At 50.5% G+C, this 23,561-nt stretch overlaps 1 protein-coding gene across 9 annotated transcripts in view; it reads right to left on the bottom strand.

Annotated features, from left to right (window-relative positions):
• Positions 1 to 23,561, bottom strand: part of GREB1 (growth regulating estrogen receptor binding 1) — a 137,644-nt gene that overhangs the window by 31,475 nt on the left and 82,608 nt on the right. For 7 of the 9 annotated variants that reach the window (XM_084792223.1, XM_084792220.1, XM_084792219.1 and 4 more), the window contains 12 exons: positions 22,297 to 22,437; positions 20,083 to 20,211; positions 16,359 to 16,475; positions 15,809 to 15,952; positions 13,953 to 14,138; positions 10,131 to 10,481; positions 8,798 to 8,926; positions 7,928 to 8,056; positions 6,783 to 6,980; positions 5,823 to 6,003; positions 3,686 to 3,881; positions 2,180 to 2,316 (listed from right to left, as the gene is read on the bottom strand). In XM_084792223.1, coding sequence (XP_084648349.1) covers positions 2,180 to 2,316; positions 3,686 to 3,881; positions 5,823 to 6,003; positions 6,783 to 6,980; positions 7,928 to 8,056; positions 8,798 to 8,926; positions 10,131 to 10,481; positions 13,953 to 14,138; positions 15,809 to 15,952; positions 16,359 to 16,475; positions 20,083 to 20,211; positions 22,297 to 22,437 — 2,038 coding nt within the window. The remainder of the gene's footprint in view (positions 1 to 2,179; positions 2,317 to 3,685; positions 3,882 to 5,822; positions 6,004 to 6,782; positions 6,981 to 7,927; positions 8,057 to 8,797; positions 8,927 to 10,130; positions 10,482 to 13,952; positions 14,139 to 15,808; positions 15,953 to 16,358; positions 16,476 to 20,082; positions 20,212 to 22,296; positions 22,438 to 23,561) is intronic. The other 2 variants (XM_084792225.1, XM_084792226.1) reach the window with 2 other exon arrangements.

Below are 23,561 nucleotides of genomic sequence, written 5' to 3'. Positions count from 1 at the left end.
ATAGTGAGTTCCTAGATGTGACCAAATGTCTAACCTGACAGATGATTTACACATCAGGACATAGACAGCAAAAGCAAGAATATCTTCCATTGCTTCAGAAACTATGGTTATCGTATTATCCCCACACAAGGGCACTGACTGCTCCCTTGACTACATGGCAGTTCTAACCTGTGTGCCAGAAACAGACCCAGGGGGAGATGGCTCAGTGAGTAAGGTGTCTGCTGTGCAAGCATAAGGACCTGAGTTCAAATCTCAGCCTCCACATCAAAGCCAGATACACTCACACCTGTAATCTCAGCATAAGCCCCCCCCCCCCCCCCCGCAAGAAGTCCAGGCCAGCTAGCCTGCATATTCAGTGGAAACAGACAAAAGACCATGTCTCAAACAAGGAAGGCAGAAGGTGAAAACAGAATCTGAAGTTGTTCTCTGGTCTCCAAACATGTGCACGGCATATCTGAATTGACACTGAAGTACATACACACATGCACACACACACACACACGCACGCACACACACACTGACAAAGAAACACACCTAAGCAACATCGAAATAAATCAGGTCTCTGAACATCACTTCCCAAGAGAAATGAATGAACTCATGCCAAGTTTATCCTGACACTCATGTGAATTCTTCTAGCTGGAAAAAGTCCTCAGAAGCCACAGCATAGCAGTGACACTGTGTGAGCTCCAACGGGGTGTGTGAGTTCCAACAGGGCAGTTAGTTTGCTTACTACCACTCCTGACCTCACTGTACCCCATGGCATCACCCACTTCCCCAGTCCAAACCTCCTCTTCATGGCCCAGCATGTTGATGACTTTACAGGTTATGTACACTGGAGGGAGAGCCTGAGAAGTGGCCATTGTGGTCTTAGGAAGGCACAGTTGGCCCCAGGATTGGGGCATGAGGAATACTGAGTAGCCCAGGGAATATTTGCTCTGACTTTGGTGCATTGGAGAAACAGTGCATGGAAATCACGAGAGTGTGGTGGAAATACATTCTGCCTGAAGGATGAGTGGAGACTTCTGCTCCTGGCCAGGATGGAGTGACAGACAGGAGACATCAGGCAGTGAAAAGAGGGTGGTCCTGAGCCCTCCTGTGACCCAAGGGAGGTGAGCCCCTAGCCTCCACTCAGAGATCTCAAGATGGGCTCGGGAAGTGGAGGGGGGGGGGACAGACAAAGCTCAGTGGTCCACACTTAGAGCCCAGGGACACCGAGGCAGCTCAGGTCACAGGGGGAACACCTAAGCAACTGTGGAGCAGACAGAGTCCATAGGAATGAGCAGCAAAAGGGCCACACACAGAAGGAAACCATCCAAGGCCAAGGAAAGACTTATTTTTTTTAAGATTAGTGGGTAAGGAGACTATATGTGTATGTACATGTTCAATGTGGGTGTGTGTACATGCATAAAGGTGTTTGTGCACATGTCTGAACGAGCATGTGTAAGCCTTAAGCCAACTTTGGGTGAGTCAAAACACTCCACTGTTTGTTTGTTTGTTTAAGATAGGTTCTTTCAATGAACCTGGAGCTCACCGGTTGGCTGGACTTGTTAGTCCACAAGCCTCAGGGATGTTCCTCTTCTACGTCCCCCCTTTAGAGTAAGCAGTGTACACTGCCACAACAGACTTTCTACGTGGGTGCTGGAGAGCCAGTCCCAAGCCCTTATGCTTGCACAGCAAACCCTTAGCTTATTGGGGCTCACACGTGGCTAGTCCCCTTCCCCACAATCCATGTGGAATCCCCAAGAGCCGTGGAAAGTTGTGAAGGACTCAGGAGGGTCTTGCCTTAGTCAGGAGCAAAGGTATGGAGCAGGTATAGATTACCGCTCTTCTGCCTGACAACAAAGCTTAAACACAAGACCGGAAAGGCTTTCGCTACTTCCGATAGCTTCCTTGTATCCCAGAATAAAACTCAGGGTTAACAGGAGTAAAACAGACACCCAAGGAAATACAATTTACAATGTTCTGGAATAGCAGCAAGATAGAAGAGTCACGGACCCAAGGCAATTCAGATGCAGAAATATGGGTCCCCTTGATAGAGGGACTGCATCCCAGGGGAGGGAGGGAGGGAGGGAGGGAGATGGACTTCCTTCCTGGAACCCGTGGCCCGGATGCAGACTTCCACTTTCCACTTATTCTTGAAGCTACCAAGCATGTCTAGTAACTTTGAAGAAAAACGTACCTTTTCCCCAATGCAGTGACCATGGCCTCAAAGGAGCTGTCATACCGGAGCAAGGGGAGACTGTGTCCAGACAGGGTGGAGTCAATAAACTCAGACAGCCCGAAGTACTTCTTGCTCTCATGATACAGGTCCACGCCCTAAAACAGAAGAGCACCATCCAGTCAAGGGTCACACTCACACGGAAAGTCAGGGCTTCATAGGCCGGGACTGGTGGACAATGTTAATTGGCAACTTGAGCTAAACCAGCGGTTCTCAACCTGTGGGTCGCGACCTCTTTGGAGGCTTGGTGATGCTTTCACAGGGGCCGCGTATCAGATAATCCTTCATAAGCACATCACAATCGACATCGCAATTCATAACTAGAAGAACTAGAGTTATGAAGCTGGCCACAAAACAGTCTTTTGGTTGGGGGTCACCACAACATGAGGAGCCGTATTAAAGAGTCGCAGCATTAGGAAGATTGAGAAGCACTGATTCTAAACAGTACTGATTGTGCAGTCCATAAACAACAAAGACGGAGTGTTCATCACATCAGTCAAGTTTCCCAATCGTTTGGCCCCAATATCTTCACGGTTGGGGTAATGAAGGGGGGAACACAAACTTATCTAATGTCTCTTGCATTGCCCTAACATGCCTTCCAAATGAACGCAGGAACTCCACCAAGCAAAGTTGGCAGAGGTTGTCCAAAATGCAGAGGTGTGAATCCTGCTCTCAAACAGCAGAGTGGGCAGGTACCACTGCCAAGGAACCTGTCCCTGGGTCACCCCTCTGACAGTGGTCCTACACAAGTGGTCCGCCACTTTCTTCTTATTCTTGCCATCTGTAAATCAGAAGATCCTCTGGCCCTTCTGTAAGTTCATGGGTATAAAGCACTTGAGTGAAGCCCACAGGAAGTGCCAACGAAACACTGATTCTGATGTCACAGGATGGAAACCAAACACCTTGGGAGTTCCTGGCATGGCTGAAGCATTCTGAAGAAGTCCAAAACTCTAGGATACTTATTCCTTGTGTTCCCAGCTGGAATCCAGCCACACAGGATTCTCAAATTGCCAGAACTCTGGACATCTACTTTAATAAATGATGACAGGTGGCCAGCCAAAGCAAGCCTTCCAGGGTAAAGGGCGTAAGTTCGGTCTGAAGAATGCTTTGAACATGTCTGCATAGGAAGCCACTCCCTGTGGAACCCAAGCCTCTACTACCCCCCAGGGCTCCATCTACAGTACCAGGAGGACAGTCTTTCCAAATGTTGCTCTGAGATTCAGAGCATCAGCTCCTGGGGAAGATGTCAAACCAACTGTACTGCCTACACATTTAAGACGGGACAACCCATGGACAGGCTTCAGAAATTTTTCCAAATAGACAGGAAGGCTTTAGGTCTAACCCCTGGGCCAAACCAATGACCCAAGGAGCTGGGAGCCACTCATTCCCAACTGGCCAAGGCTTCTACCAAAGCCGGTGTCTCTACACCTAAGCATACTAGTGACACTGTGGCACAGCCGCACTCACGTTACTGTAGGCGACGGGCCAGTGGATCTCATTGTAGGGGCTGATCAGCGTGTGCTGCGTCTGCAGCGCATATGGGAAAGAGGTCACATGAAGGGTCACGATGTTGGGCGCCTCTTTCACCTCCCTGCAGTTGAGCAGTCTGTCCACTAATCCCACGGATGGGTCACTTTGAGAGTAGATGTTATGAACAGCACTGCTGAGGGGAGGAAAGAACAAAAGTGTTAAACAGAAATGCTGACGCTGTTTGATAGCCTTACAAGGGTAAGGCAGCTGCTTGAGCTTATAACTACTTCCCCAACTTCACCTACTACTGAAGCTTACAGCGCCACCCGTGATTATGAAAAAAAAAAAAAAAGAGGTGATTGGTCTTGGCATCTGTTGGGGGCTCTAACAATACTCTATATATATAGGAAAATTGACTATCAGGAAAGGAACTGTGGTGGGTTTCCTGCATGGTACCACGTCTATTCTTTTTTTTTTTTTAACTTATTCATATTATGTTCAATGGTTATCCCATCCCTTGTATCCTCCCATTCCTCCCTCCCTCCCATTTTCCCCTTACTCCCCCCACCCCTATGACTGTGACTGAGGGGGACCTCCTCCCCCTGTAGATGCTCATAGGGTATCAAGTCTCTTCTTGGTAGCCTGCTATCCTTCCTCTGAGTGCCACCAGAACATTTGCTCAACCATGTTCATAGCAGCCTTATTCATAATAGCCAGAACATGGAAACAGCCTAAGTGTCCCTCAGTAGAAGAATGGATAAAGAAACTGTGGTACATTTACACTATGGAATATTACTCAGCTATTAAAAACAAGGAATTCCTGAAGTTTGTGGACAAATGGATTGAGCTAGAAATGATCATGATGAGTGAGTAAAGCCAGAAGCAGAAAGAGTCAAATGGTATATACCACGTCTGTTTTTAACAATGGCTCATGCCCAGTCTTCTTCTGTGTCAAAGGGTGATGGGGATGTGAGGGAAGAAGGGAGGAGACACAGATGAGGAGCCGGATAACCTTCCTAATGGCCTCCTGACTTGGCAGAGGATGTTGGCTGGTAGCATGCTTATTTGCCTAGCATGTGCAAAGCCCTGGTTTGACCCACAGCACCATGTAAAATGGGGCATGGTGGCACACACTTCTGATCCCAGCAGTTGGCAGATGGAGGCAGGAATATGAGATATTCAAAGTCATCCTTGGTGGTGTACTGAATCAGACCAGATCTTGCATCAAATAAAACGTTAACAATGGTATCTACAGAATCAAATCAAGTTCTGCTGACTTGAGATGATTCAAAGATAATATAAGAAGACAAATTCTACATGTGTCTAGAAGACAACATTAAAAGAACGGGAAACATTTTTGATCTGAGGTCTTAGCAGCCAGGCCCAGCCCAAGCTTTCTTTATAAGACAATGGGCTCGGTCAGTACTCTCTTAAACTAGGGGACAGAATAAAGAAATCAATGCTTCATCTTCTGGATGCCAGGCAGCTACCTGAGACACCTGTCCTCAAGAATGAAGATCCAAAAGGCAGTGGTACCTACCATTTCCAGAAGCTACATCCCTCCAGTCACACTCAGGCGCTAGACTGGAAACCGTCCAGGCCCTCACAAGCTTAAACAGCTACAATCCGTAGGAACCAAAGCCTTGCTCTATGACTTGGTCCAGGAGCTTCCTTCCTTCCTCACCTCCACCAGAGGTAAGAGCTAACTGGTCAGCTGCAAGGCCTACCTCCTGAAGGTGCCCAGCCGCCAGAAGTCTCCAACTGACCAACCTCACCCACATCTAGGGTGAGAATTCATTTCAATTGAGTAAAGGCGTCCACCCTTCAGGAAGGGCCAAAGCAGATACAGCCCACAACACTGGTCCAGAGAGAGTGGTAGCAGGGAGGGTTTCATCCAGCAGCTAAGGGCCTGGCTCCCCCACCAACACCTCTGACCTGGCTCCACTTCTGCGGCATTCAGCCCTTAGGCCTCTCTCTGACTGGTGTGAGAGATGTTACACAGCTCTAAGAGGCTGAAAACTGCCTACATCCTCTGCCTACAAACACCGAGCCCCACCCAGTCAATACTCGCTCACAGCCTGTGCCCTCATCCCCAAGAAGAAACATGTCACCGTCACAGACCAGGAGGTCTGACCTCACTAGATCCCAGTGGGCGTGGTCGTGGATGAGGACAAAGAGCGTATGTGGGTTCTGGAAGGAGTTTTGCAGAAAGGCCTTAAATCTTGCCTGGGCCTCCGTGTCTAGCTTCAGAACGTGTTGCTCCGCCCTCTGCTTGGTCGCAGGCTCTTTCTCGAGGCCCAGCTCCTGCAGAACCCCTGCAACACAGCAGAACACCTCAGGAGCCCCTGGGTTCATTCGCCACCGACACACTGTCGGCCAGCCTACGAGGCCTGCCCTGATGAGAGAGGGCAACACAGTACAGACACTTGGGCAGGAGGGCACCACCAAACTCTTCGGCCCAAGGAGCTGGGTGAAGGTCTGGCTCTGCGCATGGTGCCCCCACGCAGGGGTGCCAGCTAAGCAACTGTCTAAAGCAACAGCTCTCAAACAGGGATTGGAAACGCCCAAGTGCCTAACAAAATTATCTCAGGTTCAAGCTGCAGGCCCAACATCATGCCACTGAGGAGGTAAGCTATGCCACGTGAGTGCCAATTAGCATCAGCCAGTCACAGAACCGAAGAGGGACATAGCAAAAAGCTAACTACCTTTAATCTTGAGGGAAAAAAAAAATCACTGTCCTTGGACATGTTTTATGGTCTATAATAAACGGGCGACGATAATACTTGCTCCACTGGCTGGGTGTGGTGGCGCACGCCTTTAATCCCAGCACTCGGGAGGCAGAGGCAGGAGAATCTCTGTGAGTTCCGAGGCCGGCCTGGTCTGCGAAGTGAGCGCAGGACAGCCAAGGCTACACCGAGAAACTGTGTCTCAAAAAAAAAACAAACCCAAAACCAACCAAACAAACAAACAAAAAACAACCCTTGCTCCATCTATAGCACAGCAAAGCGTGGTGACAACATCACATGTGACAGTAAAGGGGTCAAAGCTCCTCCCCCAGGCCCCACACCTCCTTCCTTGAAAGGTTTCCCCCTACCTGAGTGCCAGACGTGGAACACGGTCTGCTGGTAGGTCACCTCTGATGGTGGAATGCAAATGAGAAAGTCCACCTTCTCGAAGGACCCCAAGTCCAGATTCTGGGTGCTGGAATCTGCGATTGAGCACACGTGGGAAAGGAGCTTCTGCGCCACCGCCAGCTGAAAGGGTCGGATGCCCCGTGGCTCCGGATGGTAACCTGCAGCCAGAGCCCCGAGGGGTCCCCCGATGAGCACAGTGGGCAGCTACCACCCAGAGTGCGGGAGGAGAGGCCTGGCTACACAAAACAATCCGGGAAAGAGATGCAGTCATATTCGCCAAGGGCATGCTCTCAGCCAGACCCTGGGGGCAGCCTCTCACACATCCTCCTTCCTCAGATAGGAAAGCCTAAACCAAGCACTCGGGCAACTCAGAGTTATAGCCTCTGCCTGCTGACGCTAGACTGGAGGAGGCACCACATTCCCCAAGAAGGGAAAGAAATGATTGCATCTCCTTACACCTGAATAAACAATTGTAACAGTGCACTAGGAGGAAACAAATCAGGACAAAGAAATGTATGAAGGAAAGGACGGGTGACCTCGCATCAATATGTCACATTTTAAAACTGTAAGTAGGGGGCTGGAGAGATGGCTCAGAGGTTAAGAGCACTGACTCCTCTTCCAAAGGTCCTGAGTTCAATTCCCAGCAACCACATGGTGGCTCACAACCATCTATAATGAGATCTAGTGCCTTCTTCTGGCATACAGGTATTCATGCAGGCAAAGCACTGTATACATAATAAATAAATCTTTTTTAAAAAAGAAAAAAATAAAAAATAAAATAAAACTGTAAGTAGGTATATTTTAATGCTAAGGCTACTGTCCACCTTCCATGTGTACCTCGGTCGGAAGCTTTAAAGTCTCACAGTTTCTGGACAAGTGCTATAGAATTTAGACCCATCCTTGCAGGCTACCTTTTCACTTGGCGAACATACCTGAGACTACTGGCTCTACTCCTCCACACTGTCTGCATTGGTGCACGCTCCCGCTCACACTCACTGTGCACACCTATGCACAAGCCATCATCACCTATGCACACGGCAGCCAGTCCATCAATCACTGTGCCCGCCTGTGTCGTCTCCTACCTGTGCCCTTCCCCACCACTCACTTGTGCACACGGGAGCCCCATTGGTATCCAGCATGGCTGTTTTCTTGGTAGAGGAAGCAGTGAATGAGGAAGAAACGTGGCCTTGGCTTTCCTGGTGAAATTTGTCCAGCAAAATGTCAATGTCACCCTCTGCTCAAAACAGAGAACAGAAGTGGGGTTTTGCATTTCAGAGAAATTCAGCCACCCTCTCTGGACCAGCTACAGCGTCTAGGCTTGGCCTGAAGTAATGTGTGGAGAAGGCACCGTCTTCCTGTCCCAAAGGTGTGTCCCCGAGGTGGATCATACCGTGGCTCCACATGTGGTGGGACAAACCAGAAACAGGGTACTTAGGCTCAGAGGGGAAGATCATTCTGAGCCTTGCCAGGCAAAGATTGGTCCATAGAGCTCTTTTGGAGGGCATTAAATTAGTCCTGAGGGACCGGAAGCCAGGGTGGGGCCGGGGGTCCAAGTGACTGAATAGATCATAGAGATAAAGACAAAAGGACACAAAACACAGGGAGAGTTGTGTGTTGTGGCCCATCCCTGTAATCCCAGCCCCGGAAGACGAGACAGGAGTACTGGACAATTGAAGTCAGTCTAGGCTATAAAGGGAGACCCTGTCTCAAATAGAAAGATACAGACAGACAGACAGACAGCACAAAGCTTTCCCCCAACCTTGGAACTCTACAGCCAGAGCAGGAAGATAGACAGGCAGCCAAAAAAGCACTGCCCTGGGAAGGAGGACTTGTCAGTGCACCAAATGGGGGACTCAGGCACAAAAGCTTAGCTGCCACAGATCCCAGGTGTGAGGGGACCCCAGCAGCCTCCCTACTTCTTTTCAATGTACTTCTTTTCAACGAGTATATTTGCACCCGCCTCTCACAAGCTTACCTGGACAGAGACTGCTAAAAAAGGCCCCCAGCGAGTCCACTTTGCCAGTGACCAGCTCATAGTGGACTTCTCTCTGGTACTCCGCAGGGCTGAGGAGGCTCTCGGACAGAATCCGGGCTTGGTATTTCCCTGGAAGGCAAAAAGCCACTGTCCCTGGACCCTCAGCACAGAATCACCGTGAATTCTCAGACAAGATGCCTGACCTAGCCTGACCCCAGCATCATGCCTGACGAAGAAGTGAATCAAAGGCTTGCAACATCCTGACCAAGGGGGAATAATACAAAAGCCAAGATCACTCAGGTGAAACCTCTGGGCCTGACTCTGGATGCCACCTCCAGCTTTGTGGCACAGATAAGTCCCCTAGCCATCCTAGACCCACTGTCTTCATTGGTCCCAAGTGGCTGACAGCAGTGCCGGCCTCATAGAACATGGGAAACAGTGCCAGACATGCTGCAGAGTATATGGGCTTATTAAAGACAGTAGGATTCACAGAAAATTAATTAATAAAAGCCAGTGAGTTTACGAGTGAATGTTAAGAGGCCATCAAGATGCTATGGAGGAACAATGTACACTTTCAATTAAAAGTGATACAAAAACCTCAAGTTGAAAATATATACCATTTGTGAAATTAAAACGGCACCCCCTGAAAAGAGAGCCAGAGAGATGGTTCAGTGCTTAAGAACACTGGCTGCTCTTCCAGAGGACCTGGGTTTAATTCCCAGCATCCACATGGCAGCTCACAACTGTCTGTAAGTCCAGTTCCAGGGGATCTGACATCCTCATACAGACATATATGCCGGCAAAACACCAATGCACATAAAAGAAATAAATTAAATCATTAAAAACAAAACAAAACAAACAAAACCTGCCGCCCGTAGCCTGCGTGCTCGGTGTTTATATTGCCATGGAAATTCCCTCCTGAACGCCATGTTGAGTCCCAGCCCCAAGAGCAATGGCTGCACACAGTAGGCTTTCAGGAAAATTTGTAATACTTATCTAGCAAAGTAGATCATTGTTTCTTATTTCGGTCTAGTCCTTAAATAACTGGAGGCCAGACTGGTGGTGGTGTGAGAGGATGTTTTTTGAAGCCAGATTTTGTAACCAAGGCAATTCAGATTCTAAAGTTGCTAACCTAGCCACTGCAGGCAGAAAAGTCTAACTAAGCACATCTCCAGGAACAGGCAGCTAAGACTAAGGCTGCCTTCTAAAGCTGCCTGCATCAACTAAAGTGCTAACTGCCCCTGCAACCCAGAGCCCCCAAAAGGACAAAGGTGAGATTAAACAATCAACAGCATGCTGAATTCCCACTGCTCAAGGGATAGCCAGCACTCACCAGTGACAGCAATACAGGAGTCGATGGCGGCGTTGCGGCAGGCGCAGATGATGACCACGTAGTTGGTCTTGGAGAGTTTACCCTCGATGAGCAGCCGGAACATCTCAGAGAGGCCCTCGGCCAGGGAGTAAGCACACTCGATGACATGCACACTGTCATTACAGGAGCTGGCAGCCAGGCCTGCTAGCCAGGGCAGCTGTGCAGAAGTCACAGGTGCAGCAGTGCTGGTGGCTGGCGGGAAGGGCTGTGGAGGCACCTGCTGGTACTGCCTTATCTCCGTCAGGTGTGATTCGCGCCAGGAGCGCAGGAAGATCTGCTCCAGGTCCTCCATCAGCGGCACCTGGTCTGCAGCTGCAAGACATGTGGCATTGGAGAGGTGACGTCATTGCCTGCTGGACAGGTACATAGACAGCTTGCCACCAACACTGTGGGTATCCGAGACTATATGAGGTATACTTAGGAGCATACAACCTGAAATAGTGATGACAAGTCACCAAGAATAGAGATCATAAAAGGAAGCCAGCCACAAACCCTCCATCCTGAAAGTGCCACAGAGAAGAAACGTGTTGTCTTTTTCTCTGTCTACTGTAAGGATTGTGGGTACTCAATTTGGTTCCTAACCATAACCCTACAAACGGGTTCCCATGTGTTGTGGTCTCCCTGCACAGCACTGCTGATGACTGTAAATGATTCTCGTGTGGAGGGGTCATTTGGTCATCCTTGTCCCTACTGCAGATGTCTCTGTTTCTTCAAGAAATTCCTCTGTAGGTACTTCCGGAGTGCGTGTCTTAAGGTACAGCGTGATACTTGCTAGGCAGGCTGGATAGTTTTATGTCAAACACAAGCTAGAATCATCTGGGAAGAAGAAACCTCAATTGAGAAAATATGACCACCAGAGTTCCCTGGCCGCCGTGCAAGCCTGCCTGTAGTGCATGTTCCAGCTCACATGGGTGGTGCTCCCTCTAAGCAGGTGACCCTGGATGGCATGGGAAAGCAAGCTGAACAAGCCAGTGAGCAGCAGTCTTCCGTGGCCTCTGCCTCAGTTCCTGCCCTGGTTTCAGTTCCTGCCCTGACTTCCCTCAGTGATGGACTGTGATATGAAACTGTAAGCTGAAACATAATCTTTCCTCCCCACGTTGGTTTTGGTCATGGTGTTTTTATCACAGCGATAGGAAGCCTACACTTGAATTCTCAAAAGTCAGATCCTCCGGCATGATTGGTGTGGCAATTGTGGTCCAGCATCCTTAGCATCAGTGGGTACCATCTCTTGGATACTGAGGAAAAAAAATAGCTCATTGCTCATATGTCTCTCTTCAACGACTGCTGAGGTCAAACCTTTTTTATTTTTTTAGTTTCTGTGAATGTTTTCCTTTGTGAGTTATCTGGGCATTCTAGTCTACTATTGTCTTTGAGGAGCTGGAGGGAAGGTCATTAGACTTTCACCCAGCTATGCCCACACCAGCTCTGGGACCTTAGCTGCTATGAACGCAGCCCAAAGCAAACACCACAAACTTTCTTAAAACACCATGATACTTTTGCTATTTTTAAAAACTCTAAGTGTATAGTCCTCAAGTGTGAGCTCTGTGGGTGACAATGCTGTGTGACGAACATCGAAAGGCTGGCCAAGCCTGTCACAGTTTCCTAAGCTTATCTCGGGCAGCCTGTACAAGCAGCCTGGGGCTGTGCCAGACTTTGATTAGATGGGCTTAGAGCTTCACTGGTTTTCCCATTTATTTCGCGTGTGTGCCGTAGAATATGTGTGGAGGTCAAAATCCAACATCCTCTCTTTCCACCATGTGGGTTCCAGGATCAAACTCATCCTCAGGTTTGGTGGCAAGCACCTTGACCCCATGAGCCGTCCCACTGGCCCTACTGTCTTTATTTTTAGTAGATACTTTTGATTGTGACTAGCTATTTGAAATAGCTAATCAAATTAGAATTGGCAGATTAGCTGCTTGCCTCTTTGTCTCTGGGAACTCTCCCTCGAGCCCACATCTCTCTCTAGAGCCATCACCTCCAAGCTGAGCTCCCTTAGAGGTGGCCTATACTCCCTACGCTTGCTTCTTCGCCTCCCTTCTCTCATGGCTTTTGTCCCTGCCCTTCTCCTATATCCTTCATTAAGGTGGCCACCCACCTATGTGGCCAACTCACAAGTTAAGCACCAGTGACCCCACTTTCTACTCCCAGCCTCATTGTGAGGTGCTCAGCCCTTGGCCTTGACACACTTTCCTTCAGTGGCCTCTATATCAACTTAGTCCATTTCCACAACACACCTTCAGTGAACACCAAGCTGGCCCCGCAGAGGCTGCACCCACACATGAAGCAGCAGGGCCAGCGTTCTTGGTCCAGTAGCTCATGCATCCTAACCCAGGAGAGATGCTCAGGTAAACACAGCAGCCCATGATGCCCTGGAGTGGCATTGCTCTAAACACAAAGGAAACTAATAGAGGCCAGGAGGCCCAGATGTGGGGAGCTGTCCAGGTTGTGTCAGCAAGGCTTCTCTGAGGAGATAGCATGTGGGTCAAAATTCAAATGACAAGAAAGGGCAAGGTACACAGATGTCCTAGACTAGAGCATTTCACATGGAGTAAGTGTGAAGTCCATGATGCTCCAGCAGGGTCAACATTACACAGGAGGCAGCATCTGGGGCAGAGTGGGACAGGGGAGTGAGAAACAGGCAGCCACTAGGTCTGGGAATGGATGTCTGTTTAACAGGACTGGAAATAGCCAGTGAGCTCCAAGGAAGGAGATGCAGTCTGGTCCATGGTCCTTAGAGACATAGAGAGGAAGAGGCAAGAGAGGTTTGTGATGGAGAGGGTGGTGGTGGGGAGGGTGGTGATGGGGAGGGTGGTAATGGGGAAGGTGGTGGTGGGGAGGGTGGTGGTGGGGAGGGTGGTGGTGGGGAGGGTGGTGATGGGGAAAGGATGAGGCTAGATCCCCACTGATAGATATGTGGGTCATGGAAAGGAGCCTCAGAGAAATCGCCGCTGGGTCTGCCAGAGCCTTGACCTTCCTGTGCTTCCATCCTGAGTCTCCTCAGCCACTGAGCCGCTGACTATATCTAGGTATGGAAGATCAAGCCTGAACTCCTCACTGTCCACCAGCAACTGCTCACAGTGGGGTCATAACTGGCCTAGGCACTTCCACATAGACTTTATCAAGCCCACGTTTCCCAAATGTATACCTTTGGCCTTAGCCTCCATGAGACTTAAGATAACTCTCCTTCCACAGGGCAGCTGGCCTTGAGAGCAATGCAACCAGATGTTACCAACAAATCTTTCACTTATTCCGGCCACTCACCTGTTCTGCCCACCCACCCACTCCCGCCACATTCATACGCACCTGCTGTACTCCCTCATACCCACAGTCAGCCCCACCTGTGCTCCCACCCACATCCCAGCCCCCACCAGTGTGCCCACCCACCCACTCCCACCTGTGCTCTTTCCTCAGCTCTTCACCAAGCTGTTCCTCTGGTGGTCAAGTCTCCACTCACAGGCCTTTCTCAATGACCCTAAGTGGATCCCACATGCCCATATACCTCTTAAAGGTCCCTTTTCTGGGAAATTCCTTGTCTCTTGTTTCTCTTTTCTGGTTGAGCTCCCTGGGGCCAGAGTGAGGACTTTATCACCCGTGTCTTTGTGTATGGAACAGCGGTGAGTGAGCTGTCTTTGAACCACTCTGTTGATTACACCCTTCTCCTGGCTGACTCCTCCCTGGGAAGGTTAGGGGTGACCTGGTCTTCATATTCCTCTCTGGCCTCCTGAGTCTGTTTGGTCCTCCCATGAAGATCCATCCCGAGCCCATAGCTACACACAGGCTCACCCAGCTGGACGAGGTAGTAGACAGTCAGCAACAGCTGCGTCTCCTCGGATATGGGCTGCATGGTGGAGGCACCGTGCTGCTCGTAGGCCCTGGAAAGCGACTGCGAGTTCTGGTAGCAGGTGTACAGCAGGGGACTGATGACCACATCGTTCAGGTTTCCACAGAGGTACGGGAAGTTCCCGTGGCCTATGGGGGAGAAGAAAGCAGCCACATAGCAACTGGTTTTGCACTCAGCCTTGGTGGGGTACCACTGTGGATCCTCTGAGCCTCACAGCCAGGAGAGTTCCTTCAGTCCCTCAGACCTCCCTACAGCCATTACTGACCTAGTCCACCTGCTCTGCCCTCCTGGAACCTAGGACAGAAATGTCACCTGTCATCCAACCCGAGGAAGAGCATTCACAGGGAGATGCTAACTGATCAGTGCATGAAGAGAATGGTATTCTTTGTTACCAAAACGACACTGGACCTCACTATGCAGAGCTATGCTCAGGCATCACATGGGACTGCATGAACCACTTCTTGAGGAAAAACTGTTTCTCATACTTGATTGTGATAGATTTGCTAAGACACATGCTGGCCCCACCCACAGCTCCAGGCTCACACTTTAGGCATGTTCTGACTCTGGGGCAGGCCTGTGAATTCACATCTGTTTATTGCCCTTGGATGGTGGGATGTGGGAACAGCGGCACAAATGTGCCAGCCGACAAAAAGGATGCCATGCTTGCCATGCTAGGGCCTCCTGGAAGCTGCCCTGAGAACCGGATGGAAGCTAAGTTACAGAGCTGCAGGCTGGGCCTGGACGCCTAGATGGGGTCAGGGAAGGGAGCATACTTGAGCAAAGAAGAGGACCTGTCCTCTGAGACGACTCAGTGTGAGGCACAGGCCTGTGGGGCTCCCTTCTGTGAGGCATCCTGCCCTGCACAGGTGTTGGCATCCACCTGTGAGTTCTGCCCCAGCTGTGTTCTCAGCCTTTCTCACCCACAGAACAGCTTGATGGGAGATGAGCCTTCAGAGACCCAGGGAAGGTCAAGGCCCCAAAGGTCACACTGTACCCTCCTTTCTGAATAGTGTGTCATTTTTGTTCCTGAGATCAGGGGCACTGGCTTATCTTAGGAAAGAAGGTAATGCCCTGTCCCAGTGAGCAATGCCTGCCTCTGGCATGTTCCTGCTGTGTTCCCACTTTGCTTCCTACAAATGAGATGCCAAGGAAGGAAATATATATGGTCCTGCACACCTCAGCACCTCAGGCACTGCTTGCTGAACCTGCGCACAGCTCCCCATTTTAAAGTCCCCAGCTCATCACAAAAAGATTTCTTCAGCTGAGCCACAACGCCACCTCCATGTAACACATGGGGGTAACACTAGCCACCGCATAAAGGCAATCCAATAGTGTCTTATTTAATGCTTCTATAGCAGTGACCGTGGCCAAGTGCATGGTCCAAAATGACTCCCGGCTTTGGATGACAATGGAACAAGGCATGGGGTTGCTTTGTCCATCTCCCCAGTCCTCAAAGGTCGACACTGGCTGGGTAACTGTAGTTCGGGTTCTGGGAAACAGAGTGGATGAAGGAGAGGACCTCGAACAAGCAAACGAGTGTCATGGGGGTAGAGTCACTACATGCCTGCTGGGACAAAGTGACATGTTCTTCTCAGCACTCTAGAGACTGTGCCCACTTAGTTTGTTCATTTCCCTGGAGAGCTTTTGGGCTTTCTCGGGAGCTTTCGGGACGGCTCGGGAGCTTTTGGGATGGCTCTGGAGGATGCCTTTGGAGCTGGACTGAGATGAGGTCACAGTTTGGTAGGGGATTCCTTGCATGCTTCCCTACCTCCGCTGCTCAATGCACAGCTATACTTGCCTTTAAATATCACTGGCTTGGCCTTGCATATTTTCAGCAAGTTGTCCGGAACAGACACTGGTTCGCCAGAAGCCACCACTGGGAAGGTGACTGAAGCTGGTCCCACCAAGCCAGCCTGGGGCACGCAGGCCATGCTGGTACTTTCTAGAACCATAACAAGTGCTTTAGTAAAACATAGCAAATGAAGCATCTGTCCCCTGCCCACCAAACATCCACCCACCCTGCAAACTGCTGCCTGACCCATCCCCATACTCACAAAACTGTGGGTCCCCTCAGCACCCCCTTCCCCACCAACAGACAGACTCTTCACTGTCAGCAGAGACGCTGCTTGGAGATCTTTCTAGGTCAGGTGACTACTACAGGAGTGTTGCAGGAGGCTAGACCTCAGGTAGCTGCAGACACATGAGAAGAGGTCCCTCTGCTATGCCAGCTACCCAGAACCCCTTTATTCACCTGCCTACCGACCTGCGCACACATGCACACATGCCACTAGCAGGCCACCATCAATGGCACCCAACTTTGGGATTTGGGCAAGGCCCTAGCCACTTACCATGTTTAGCTGCTCTGTTGCCAGCCCCCTGAGGGAAGCCACCATCTGTGGTGGATTTAGACTCTGGGGACCACCCTTTGTGGCGCTTTTTGGGAGGCCCAGAGTTTGGCAGGATACCTAGACAATATTCAGAGCATGGGTTAGGTCACCATTGGAAACTGGTGTAAATAAAAGCCTCCCCTGACTTGTTTTGTTTACAGAGGTGGAGCTCAAATCCGGGACCTTGTATATGCTAGACAAATGTTCTACCATTGAGATACATCCCCAGCTCTTGGTATTTTTTTAATCACAGTTTTACAATGGATTTCAAGCCTCTACTCAAATACCTAGGCAAAAGGGAACATCTTGTTGATTTTTATAAATGTTTCGCTCCAGGGTTGTGTTTAAACTGTAAGTTTAAGTTCTTTTTTTTTTTTTAAACAACCAAAAAATAATAAAATATACTGAGAAAGTGTCTTAATCAGAAGTAGAGAGAATATAAGTAAAACGCTTAAATGAAACACTTAGCCAGGGGTTTGGGTTCAGTCACTGCTGCTGCCTCGGGCATCAACCAGCCACATTGCCAGTGGTCAATTACACATCCAGCGTTCAATGCACCAACACAGTTTTGCCACTAGAGGGCAGTGCTGATCCACTTGCACACCACTTCCTGCCCTCCAACACTACCCTCACCCCCACCCAACCTGGAAAGCTGGTTTCAGACATTAAAAAACAAGACCAGAAGCTGGAGCCACTGCTGCTTAGGAGTCACCCCTGCCCACTCTAGATATCAACATGCTCACAACTTAAAAATATCTGTAGATTATTCAAAGCACCAAGAATCGGCTACCATATTTTCTTGAAAAATTTCAGACACAAATTTTCACATCTCTAGAGCCCCTTGTCTCAACCCTGCTGCACGTTAAATTCACCTGAACATTTTAAAAACTACCTAGCCAAGGGTGTTGGTGCATGCCTTTAATCCCAGCACCCAGAAGGCAGAAACAGGCAGATTTCTGTTGAGCTCAAGGCTAGCCTGGTCTACATAGCAAGTTCCAGGCCAGCCAGGGCTTACTTACCCAATGAGACCTTGCCTTCAAAAACAAGACAAACAAAAACCTGGCTATCTGAACCCAAGCCTATTCCAAGGAACTCAAGAAGCTCAGCATGTGGGGAGCAGGTCATCCCGATACTTGGGGCCCCTGGGTGATGTGAACCCACAGCAGGAGTAGAGACCCAGAGGGCCAAGCCTCCCTCAGCCTAGAAAGAGGATATACACAGAGCTAGCAGGTGCTCATCAAAATCATCCCTTCCTAGGCTCTGCCTAGAGCTACCACACGGGGTTTGTGACATGACAGTTAGAGCATACGCCCTGTCACTGATACCCAAATTATTCTGAAGCCTGTAGCAGTTTGAGCCTGACTGCAGTAGAGTCGCTTGAAAGGAACCCCAAGTAAGACCTCATCTGTAGATCGGCTGAAGGAGAAGAAAATCAAACAAATGGACACAAAGGTGCAAGGACTTGAAATACTTTCAAACGAGCAGGCTTCTTTGTCCTCACGGGCAGGACTCTCACTTCTGCACGAGGGATCCAGCTCACCAAACGCTGGCACCAGGAACAGAGGAAGAGCCCCTTAGAGGGAGGACCCAGCTCTTCTAGGAAGTGGTCCTGAACTGCTGGAGGGTGAGGCTGGAGCCGAGGAACCCAGAGAAAGCTACGAGCATCCCCTACCTCCTCCAGAAGGTCAACTGGAAATGCCTCTCCTGGGACTCTATGCCATTAAGTGCTCTCAAAACATCAGAAGCAGCATGAGCCAACTATTTCTTTGTCTCTAGAAGGGGACCTCATTTGACATTTCTGAGGAGGTAGTTCAGGACTTTTAGTTTCCTGTTCCCTCCACTTGGGAGCACTAGCCCCACCCCTCCCCCAAAGCCTCTGAGACAAGGCTCCTAGTTCCCATCATCTACCAGGGGGCAGCACTTCACTGAGAGCAGTGAGTACCAGGCCTCACTCAGTAGGAGTTTCCTACACCTTGCTTTTCAGGGTCCCTCCACGCCAGGACAGAGAAGGCATGGTAGCTCTGATACATGCCTGTGCTCAACTCTGTGACCCAGGTCAGCCAGTGTCTCTGAGTCAGTCCCTCTTTCTGTCAGGCTTTACCATAGCCATGAGCTTGGGACTCCAAGGTGCCTTCAAAGGTCAAGATGACAGAGGGTTGTTGGGTCCCCACCGGGAACTCCTTTGAGGGAGAGCAGGTTATGGCCCTGAGACATCCATCTAACTGAGGTCAAGTGAGCACTGAGAGATAGGGGAGCAGAGTGTGGACACCACAGTGTGGCCACCAAGGACGCGAACGGTTAAAGGAGGAGAGTGAGGTTCAACAGGCTGATTCCAGAAGGCCTTTGAGGCCCCATCAGGGAACTGAAAGATCTCCGTCCCCCACACAACTCCACAAAATAAGCTTGAAGTTCAAGTCCAATCTTGAAGGCGCCTCTGTAGGCTTCTGGCCAAAACCAAGGCCAGAGGTCGCAGGCTGAGAAGATCTGGTGGATTGTTGCATGGGTTGTGTGACACTAAAACTAAGTGTCCACAGAGCTAAATTCAGAGAAGCGGCCATGGATAGCCCGGGGCCTCCTGTGCTTATGAGCAAGGGCCAGTCTTCAGTCATGAGGCTGTCCTGCACTCAGCACCGGGAGAAGAAACAGCCACTGGAAGAAGCTGGGGGTCTTGAGGGTGGGTGGGGAGTGATAAAGGCTCCAGAAGGCGGAAGCTAGTCAAGACTGAAGAGCCTTGGATTCACTGAGGGGGACATTGGGGTGAGGCAGGGGAGTTGCTCTTTTAGAAAACGAGAAGCCTTCTGGCACAATGAAGTTGTATTCCAGGCCAGGGAGCCTCTCTGGACCTCAGTTTCTTTCCCTGAAAACAAAAGCCAGGCAACACACTCTACCCACGAGCTCAACGCCATCCCCAGGGTGGGCGTTTTCTAAGGACGCTCCAGTTTAGTGTCCTGGACCCCAAGCTCCAGCTCGGTTCAGCTCACAGTGAAAGGGAAGCGGGGAGGGACAAAGTAGGAAGAGAAGGAGACCGGAAGACTTGCCGTAGGACTTGAGACGGAGAAGTCTTGTTCCTAAGACTTGGCCTTAGGCACAGCAGTTGTGGGACTGGAACAATAGTCTGAGCCCAGTCTCTAAGTCTCTTTGCCTCCTTTCACCGGTCTCTAAAACTCATTTATCACCTCCCCCAGGTGGGCAGACAAGTTTGAGTGGTGGGCTGATGCCGATAGCAACTGTCAGTACCGGTCAACGAGCTCCCAGATGTGCAGTGATTCCACGCAGCAGCTGGAGATCCTCCTACTGTCCTCGTGGTAGCGTACTAACCCCTAAGGAGGGACTGTGAAGAGACTGCAGGGTCCCTGGCTTACAAGACAGCGCTGGGCTCTGGATTCATTCTTATCTGCTCCGACATCCATTTCCCCCCAAACTCCCAAATCTTCCTGACACATACTTCAAAGGAGGCTACCTGTCATCAGCACAGAACATCCACGGCCCCTCAGCACACATGACACCTCTCACATAAGACCCACCCAGCACTAGTCCAGGCCCAGACAGTAGGATGTTCACCAATGCAACATTAGACTCAGGAAGCTCCACGTCCCGAGCCCTGTAGTTCCCATGTCCCCTCTAGCCGAGGCCCAGAGAAAAGAAGGAGCCCCAACCACCGCCCCCCCAGAGTCAGCCGCACTACCTAAGGCTGAGGGGCGTGGCAGAGCACACAGGCTACTCTTGGCCAGCTGTGGGTGCTTAGGGGAACCCTTGCCATTGAAGACAGCAGGACTTGTTGCTGTAGTCACTGAGGGGTGATCAGAGGCCGTTCCTGAAAGCAGAAAGGACGGAAAGGGGGGTCAGACCACAGGCTGCACTGGAGCTTGGCAGACAAATTAGCTCTGTTCTTGCCCATGCAGACATACATGTGCACATATGAATGCAAACACATTTCTGATTTCACACACATGTACACATATGCACAGGTATGTAGATAGGAGCACATATATGCATGCTCTCCTACTTATACATACAAATACACGGAAACATACTTAATAAACACATAATTGTACAAGGAACCAATATACACAAATACTTGTATGCACACTTAGAAATACATACATGTTCCTGTTTGCACATGAACATGTGAGCAGACAGACACATAGGAACATGAACATACAGATACCATGAATCTTTTGCTTTCATCCCAGTGGGTCTAGCATGGGTAAGGGAAGGACCCGGGGTACACGTGTGGCTGGGGCTTCCTGACCCACAGGCCACATCTGAGATGGATGGTTCTGCTTGCTTCAACCTTCCTCCACATCTGGAGTTCAGTTTGCATCAAAACACAGGTTGCATGCCTTCCCTTGCCAGTTGTTGGTGGCACACGCCTTTAATCCCAGCACCCAGGAGACAGAGGCAGGTAAATCTCTGAGTTTGGGGCCAGCCTGGTCTACAGTGAGTTCTAGGACAGAGAGGGCTACACAGAGAAACCCCAGCTCAAAAGCAAAACAAAAAGCAAAGTGAAAAAGGCTGGCAGGCTGGTTGTTGACAGGGTCTGGGCTACTTAGAGGGTTCATGTTCCCTAAGCTTTGGGAATAATTCTGCGGACAACTGTGGACTCTGGCCATGAGGAGGCCTCTGCTGGCTGGAGTGGTCTGAAAAGCTTTCAAGTAGAAGGAACATGTAGGGACAGTGGCTCATGACAGTTCAAATGTGGCTCTAGGGCTGGCCACCTTGTGTCGGAACCACTTACTTACAAGCTATGTGACCTGAGTCACTCACTGAATCTCTCCAAATTTCAGTGTCCTCTCTATAAAATGGGGGTCGGGGTATCAGCTAGCAGAACCACTGCGTGAGGGACTCAGATGGGTAGACATCTGGGGCATGGAGCAGAGCTGGCACGGAACAAGTACCATGAAGGGCTGCTGTCACCAGAACTCACTGAGCTCACCCGGTGAGCTGGATGGAAAAGACCTCCCAGGTATACACAGGTGGAAAGAGAGTTAAGTTCCTAGAAGTGATTGAATTGCACAAGCCATTCAGCATGGACAGCAGCACTGGCATCTACACCAGGTGCTCAGACCCCAAAGCAGGCTCCCACACCCCAGGAAGTGAAGGGCCTGGACACTGGAGGAAGAAGAGGCCAGAGGCCAGCCTGTGGAGGGGAGCCTAGAGCCCCTGCAGGACAGTGTGTTCAGCTACAGTGATGGACAGGTGCTAGAGCAGAGTCCGGGACACTGGCTTCACTCCCGGGACAATGAGCCGCACTGACTGTCTGGGCAGGAAACAGGAAGACTCCCCAGGAAGGCTGGTGTCTCTAGCCAACCATGCTCACTAAGGCATCGCCTGTGTGGCTCAGGGCCAGGTGTGTGAAGCAAAAACATTTGGTGCCTCCCCCTACCCCCCCCCCCCCGTCTCCCCAACTCATCCTTGTGAGGTCCCAGGCAAGCCTCAGCTTCCATGAGCCTCAATTTTCCAAACACTCCACTGCTTACAGGGCATGGTGTGCCTTCGTGAGGCACGTGCACAGAGTAGGCCCACTTGTCATGGGATAAAGGACACGAGTGGAACCTCAGCCTCTCCAAGAAGTCCACTTGAAATGCTGGCTTGCCACTCGTCATCTCCTGAGCTGTGTGCTGTGAGCCTGCAGGTGGGCCGTGACACAGACTTCCACCACCAGGGCAATCACATACCTCATCGAACAGGAGAGCAGGCAGGCTTTCCAAACCAAAGCCAGCCTGCACACTTTGCTAAAATGTACAGACTCAAAACAACATAGAACGACAACACACAAAGCAAAACGCCGCGCAGAGAACGAGACTACAGGAGAAGCGTTCCCTTGATTTATTTCGAAGAATGCCAAGGCCAGGTACATGGCTTCAGCACCTGGGACACCACCACTCTGTAGTCTCACCTGCCTGCTGAGCTCCCACTGGGACACTGGGGTTTGTCCCAGGAGCAGGCTCGCTGGGGAAGGCAGCCAGGGACCCCGAGCTCTCCAACGGTGGGAACAGAGAACCAGAGCAGGTGTTGGAGTTCTGCCGACTTCTGAACTCTAGTGGAGGCAAGAAGCATGTGTAAAACCTGATTGGCTCTTCCCTCTACAGAATTACTTCCTGGAGAGGAAGTGACTACAGAGAGTGGGGCACGTGAGCATCTATAAACGCGCCATGCTAGTCTCTGTCTCAGTGTGTTGCAGAGGTGCCATGTTCCAAAAATGGCTCCCCTGCCAATGGGCAGCTCTATCAACAGAGAGAATTAAGGCTGTCCAGTAGGAGGAACAAGAAATACAACTTATGTAACTGAGCCATCTGAGCTGTGTGCTTAACATCCAAGGAGACACAGAGTAATGGCCCAAGGCACAGGGCGAGTCAGCACCTCCCTTCCAGCCTTACACGTCCTCTTTCATAAATAATGACTCCCAGAAACAGCTCTAACTGTGAGCAAGACAGAGAACTGGACCCATGGGGGAAGACCAGCTTCATCCACGGGGCCTGGGCACTGGCTGGTACACAGCAGGAACTTATTAAGCAGTCACAGAATACAGTAAAGGGGGAAGAGAAAATGAGAGGAGAAATGGGTTGAGTGAGGATCACCACCTAGTCACTCATGCCTCAGACCTCTTCCCTCCACTCAAAGAACCAGTGTGGAAGATTCCAGAAAATGCAGAAAAGTAGGGGACAGAAAAGGACAGCTCTCCTGACTATTTCTGGAAAGTTCCTTCTCAGGCGTACTCTACCATCCAGGGCAGAGCTCAGGACAGACAATGCCCTTGCTTCTCCCCTCAGCTGACCCAATGTCTAGGAGAGATACAAGGGAGACTAAGGGGCCACAGTGCCGCCTTCTCCTGGTAAAGCCCAGCTCACCCCTGGGGACTAGCAGCCCAGAGCTGGTCTCTTTGGTCACAGCGGGCAGAGCTTGGGGATGCAGAAGGTGGTGATGGCTTGGGACTGCCCAAGCCCAGCTTTCTCAGTCTCCCCTTTGGGACACTTTGGGAATCATAGCCTCTTGCCAGGGGCTGTCTTGCACACTGTGGTGGTATTTAGCTGCATTCTAGGCACCAGCAGCAGCCTCTAGTCTTCATGATCAGAAGCATCCCCAGCAATGGTAAATATCCCCTGGGAATAAGAACCACGGTCCCTACCACCCACCAAAAAGAGGCTCAGTACCAGGTGGCCT

This window comes from Acomys minous (assembly GCF_964271855.1).
Source record: "Acomys minous genome assembly, chromosome: 8".
Classification (NCBI taxonomy): Eukaryota; Metazoa; Chordata; class Mammalia; order Rodentia; family Muridae; genus Acomys; species Acomys minous.
Note: the sequence above shows the minus strand (reverse complement) of the source record. Positions and strands in the feature narration are given on the sequence as shown.